Source organism: Ciona intestinalis, unplaced genomic scaffold, assembly GCF_000224145.3.
Source record: "Ciona intestinalis unplaced genomic scaffold, KH HT000034.2, whole genome shotgun sequence".
Taxonomy (NCBI): domain Eukaryota; kingdom Metazoa; phylum Chordata; class Ascidiacea; order Phlebobranchia; family Cionidae; genus Ciona; species Ciona intestinalis.
The window spans coordinates 142,544-148,297 of NW_004190356.2; the positions used below are offsets into that span (position 1 = coordinate 142,544).

Sequence of the window (5,754 nt, forward strand, 5' to 3'; positions counted from 1 at the left end):
TGCTTGAGTGCTTATCGGCCCATAAACCCAATGAAAGCTCAATGCGCAGTCTGCTGTTGACAGCAGTCTATTAATAGCGACGTACATGGCATTACCAAAACGTAGCAACAGTTGTTTTTAATTAAGCAAATTTGGTCTAGGTATCTATATGGTGTATGGCTGGTACTAGTACAAGTAATGTTTTAGCTCGGATTATACGCAACAAAACCATTAAGAACAATACCAATTAGTTTAAAAAAGCGATTGTAGAGTTGTCCATGTAAAACAGACGCAGTGAAGTAGAAAAATCAATTTGCAGTGAAAACAGATGTAAAATACCGTTAGGCGATATAGAATATAAAACGCTAGTATTTGTCTTGTAGTAATCCTATACGTGTAATGATATTAGCACAACTACTTAACTAAAGATGGTGTGTTACGAAATTCTCTCTCTCTATATATATTTTTATGGCGAGTATTAAAATTATAATTAATATGTTTTAGAAATGAAAAAGTTTTATTTTATGTATAGACCTAGTTTGACCAGTAAGCTTTTAATTAGGTGTTAATCGTTTTAAAAATTATCGCTAAAATTGACACATTGTACGCAATATACGCTAGGATCACTGAGATATTTTTTCAATGTTGCTCAAGCATGACGAATACACTAAAGTGGTAACGAATTTACAAAAATAAAATTTCTGCAAAATATGACCAACCACTTATCTTGAACTACTAAATAAGCTTTCTTTTAAAATGAAAATCTGCAAAAACGGCATTAGAAATACGTTTATAAAAAAAGTAAAACTATTTTAGACAATAACCACTACAATTTTAGGATGAGTTCACATTTAGACGCCGAGAAGTTAGATTACAGATGGGTGGTGTTGTGTATGGTATTTCTTAGTAATTTTCTCACATGGGGAGTTACGTACTCTGTCGGGGTATTGTACGCCGAATGGGTTCGTTATTTTGAAGCACCAATGGGGGAAGTGGCATTTGCAGGAGGAATACCAGTTGCTGTTGGTTGTGGTCTAGGTTGGTAAAGAAGTAACATTTAATGCATGACCACTACTGTGATTTATAGTAGGATGGGGGAATATGGGACACCTTCTCATATTTTCTGGTCGCATTTGGTAGTAAACAAAGAACATTCATAGAATTATACAACTGTATCGCACGACTCTTATTTACCGTTGTTCATTGTTTAAAAACGATCAGGAGGATATTTAAATAATAAGTCCTAAAGGTGTCCCATCTTCCCCCATCCTAATATATGTCCTTCATCGGTTGCAAGGGCTTAGTAAAGAGCTGCCCGATGACGAATCTTATAGACGAACTTGAATTACTACATTTTAAACCAATGTTCGTGTCTAAATGTCTAATGCTGTTGTTGCTTTACCTGTTTATAAGACTGATATATAGTGGGTTGGGGGAAGATGGGACATCTTTTCATTCTATTTTCTCGCCCCCTTTAGTGGTAAATTAAGAAAATTCAAGGAATTATAAAATTGTATCCTCACGACTTCCATAGACCGTTGTTAATTGTTTAAAACACGATTAGGATACTTAAATATTTTGTGCTCAAGGTGTCCCATCTTCCCCACCCTACTATATATGTGTTAAACTATATAGTCACCTTACTAAAAGAATGTCGAACTTTGACCAACGCCAAGTATAAAAATATTTTACATTCTTTCGAATAAACGAAAGACGAAAACAGTACCACAGAGTGGGGGGGAGATGGGACACATTTTTTTTTTATTTTCTCGTCCAATTTGGTAGCAAACAAAGAACGCTCAAAAAATTATAAAATCGTATCCCCACGACTTCCAGCATGGGCCGTTGTTATTTGTTTAAAACACGATCAGGGTATTTGGATATTGTGTGCAAAGAGTGACCTGTCTTCCCCACCCTACTATATGTTGAGTGTATAAGACTACTTACTTTTTGCTCAAATGTAAAGGTTAGCCAAAAGCAAATAATATAGTAAGTGTAACAGTGGCAAAACACGCCTATCCTACTTGACTTCTGCAACAGCCTTGATAGTACAACACTATTGTAAGTATAATTCATACAGTAAATCAGCATTTCTCATGTTTCGTACGAATGACTAAATGACACTCCGTGAAGGGCTATAGTGGTAAAGACTATCGTTATAAACAGGTGTTTTTTTACGTGTGGCGTTTTAAATTTTATGAAAGCAAGCTTTTTCCAGGTTTTGGTTGTGGTCTGGCATCGTTAGCTTCGTGCAGTATCATAAATAAATATTTCCTGCGACAACGAACGCTAGCAGAGAGCGTCTATGGGTCAGGCTGTTCAGCTGGTGTCTTTGCAATGTCTGCGATACAGCGGTTCTTTATTTGGGAATGTACTTGGCAAGTGAGTGGTTAAAAGATACGAAGTACACACAAACCTCGAATTACATGAGCCATTTTATGAGGGTTTTAAAAAGAAGAATTTCGTGTGTCCCGATAAATAATATATATATTGTCGGCTGGGGCAAGTTGGTCCTTTTTTATCCAGGTAATCATTCCAAATATATTGAAAAAATATGTAAATTTGGGTAACGAATATACAAAGTACCACTTGGTAAAAATTTGTGGCATTTTAGTGTCACCAACGTCCGTGATGGCCGTTTTTTTTACAATAATGGTCATGGTATATGGTAGAACATTTAAAAATTATATGTATATAGTACTTGGGGTAAAATGAGACACCGTTGACTCATATTATCCCGTCTCTGATCGTGTTTTGATCATTAATAACACTCTTCGCGTAGCTACAGTAATAAATTTTTTGTGCATATTCTTTGTTTACTACTAAATGAGATAAGAAACGAAAAGAAAAAACATGTCTCATTTTACCTCACTGACGATACGCAATCAACGTTTTACAAAACATAAGTCTTTTCTGGAAAAGTCGTACCAACGTTTTTGAATACTACCTATTGCTTATTAAACAACTAAATGATTTTTTTATTACCAGGGTGCTATGCTTATTATTGGAGGCATTTGTTTAAACAACGTGGTGATCGCAATGTTTCTTATTCCACCTAAAAACTTGAACTTACCAAAAGTGAACCGAATGAAAGAAAATAATAACGAATATGAAATGACTCCGATTTATATTGAAGATAATGTAAATTCCCACAAAGACGTCATTGCTGTTCGACAAGGTTAGTTTTACTGAAACGGCTTTAAAGATTAAGAGATATTCTTATTCTAGTCTATAAAAACGTATTGTTTATTTCTATGAATTAACATAACAACAACATAACGGGATTTTCCAATTACCATAAAAATGGGGTAAGTTGGGACATGTAATTGTTTTATTTTCTCGTCCCATTTGGTGGATAACAAAGAGTATTAACTTAAATACCGGATCGTCGTCATAACAATCAGGAAATATGGGATTTAGTTGCTATAACAGTATCCCATATTACCCCCACTACCATATTTAGCTTTATTTAATAAGCATATAACAATTATTTTTCTAACTTTGTTGATGTTCGTTTATATTCAGGTAGTTCTGTTTTACAGATTTATCCTTTTTCAGACGAAGTACCTGTTTGTACAGAAATATCACTTTCTTACGCCTCATAGTTAGCGACTTTATATGTTGGTTGTGTTTGTTTATTCCTTATGTTCATCTGGTTGAACGGGCTAGGTAAGTTGGCTCTGTGGTTATTAAACATGCTCACCAACAAATTTTGTTTACATAAAGATATTTTTATATAAATTGGATAAAAGATGCTCAAATGTGATCTAAATTTGAAAAAAAAACGATATAGAAGCCAAAAAATGCGGGATATCGAATGGCCAAAGAAAAAAACGGAAAATTTCATGCATTGTCGCACGGTGGTTTTTTTTACACCTTTAGATCTCATTTGAGGATCTCTATCCATATACACATTTTGATATTTCCTTGGAATGCCCCTTTTATATGAACATATACTGCATTTTTTGAACCTGGATAGTGAAGGTTTGCCTGTTATAACATAGAGAACTAATATCATGGTATACTATATGCACCTTTAGCACATAATTTCCAAATAACCTGATCGTGTTTTAAACAATTAACAACGGTATATGGGAGTTGTGAGAATAAGATTTTATAACTCTTTGAATGATCCCTGTTTACTACCAAATGGAACGAGAAAACAGATTTAAAAGGTTTCCTATCTTCCCCCATCTTCCTGTGTGTTAGTTCATTTGGTCTTATGTCAATATAGGCTATATCTGACAGACCATGGCTATATCTGACAGACCTAATTTGATTGTATAATTAAACACTGAAAGCTAATATCACGGAGAATTTGGGTTTAATCGCAAAAACGCAGTAATAAATAGACGATGTGATGGCTCATTTATTCTGCTACAGGTTATCTGGTTTGGATGAAAGTACCAGCGCATGGGTGGCAGCTACCATAGGCTTAGCTGGTTTTATCGGCAGACCAGTTACAGGAGCATTATTTAACTATGCTGATGTTCACCCAAGGATTGCATATGCGCTTATTTAAGTAAGCAAATATACCGTTTTTCATGCCCCAAATTTACCTATAAAAGACCAATATGTTTAGTTGTTTATGCAAGTTTGAAACTTATTATTTTCGTTTATATATATAGCGGGTTTATATATAATTACACAGAAACCAAAAGCAACTTTAATATCTATAACCTTCGGCTCTTTTATAGCCTTGAAACTGAAGTACTGAACCCTTTGTTTCTTTTACTTTTGAACTGTCAAGATATTATCATAACTGTATGTACCCTATAGGCTTATTGTACCATGCATCAAAATAGCTACTAAGTTTTACTATATAGATTTTGTGCGGCATGTCAGTTGCTGTAAGTCCCTTCTGGTCGGACAAGATCGGTCTTTTTATGTTTGCTGCTACGTTTGGATTTTTCAGCAATGGTTACGGCTTAATAAAAGCATCTGCGGCAGTTATGTTGGGTCGAAATAAATTTGTTGACGCTTACAGCTGGATGCTAATGTTTGAAGGATTGGGTGCACTATTGGGACCACCAATGGCAGGTCAGTGAATACTTACTGTGTACTATAGTTATTGCATCATTGTTATTGGGCAAGTATTTTATCCCATTTTTTTTAAAGCACTGTTTCGGTTTCTTTGGTCGTAAGTTTACAACTGGTAATTATAGCTTACAGTTATAACTCAGCATGGGAATTAAATCTTAGTATTCAGTCTAATTTGCGCGTGATTAAGGTGTACAGTTGCTATTAGTTAACACATTGCACACCGTTTATGACTTGACTATAAACTGTCCTAATAAAATCATACTGTACGTGTCAATTTATTGGAGCTATGCTCTCTTCTTGTCAACAGGTTGGTTTTATGACGTCACACAAAGCTACGACTGGGGGTTCCGGATGGCTGGATTTGGTTTGATTATTTCTGGGTTAATTTTGGTTACGAAACCGCGCAATAATACACAAGACGTTTAATTACCTTTACTACATTCTAATACATGGGTGGTCTCTATATTTGCATCGTCAATACCATCGTACTGAATCTGCTATAATACTGTTTCAAATTATATTTTTTTTAACATTTTATCATACTGTTACCTCTTACTTACTTGTCTTAAATGTAATTGAAATAATTTTGTAACATATTTTACACATTTCAATATATTTCCGCACAAATGTCAGGAGAACTTTAATACATTTTTGATAATACATATACAAAAAGAAAAAAACGTTTATTGGGGTACTGATTATTAGGGTACTGATTATACACTTGTAAAATGA

At 34.4% G+C, this 5,754-nt stretch overlaps 1 protein-coding gene across 4 annotated transcripts in view; it reads left to right on the forward strand.

Moving 5' to 3' along the window:
- Nucleotides 1-5,754, forward strand: part of LOC104266465 (monocarboxylate transporter 14-like) — a 14,825-nt gene that overhangs the window by 7,110 nt on the left and 1,961 nt on the right. The window contains exons 3-8 of one of the 4 annotated variants that reach the window (XM_026837919.1): nt 2,198-2,361; nt 2,968-3,157; nt 3,522-3,648; nt 4,363-4,501; nt 4,806-5,019; nt 5,330-5,748. The exons of 1 other annotated variant lie outside the window; for it this stretch is intronic. In XM_026837919.1, coding sequence (XP_026693720.1) covers nt 2,198-2,361; nt 2,968-3,157; nt 3,522-3,648; nt 4,363-4,501 — 620 coding nt within the window. In that variant the 3' untranslated portion in view covers nt 4,806-5,019; nt 5,330-5,748. Of the gene's footprint in view, nt 1-2,197; nt 2,362-2,967; nt 3,158-3,521; nt 3,649-4,362; nt 4,502-4,805; nt 5,020-5,329; nt 5,749-5,754 lie in introns of those variants that run through there. 2 more of the 4 variants (XM_026837922.1, XM_026837920.1) reach the window with 2 other exon arrangements.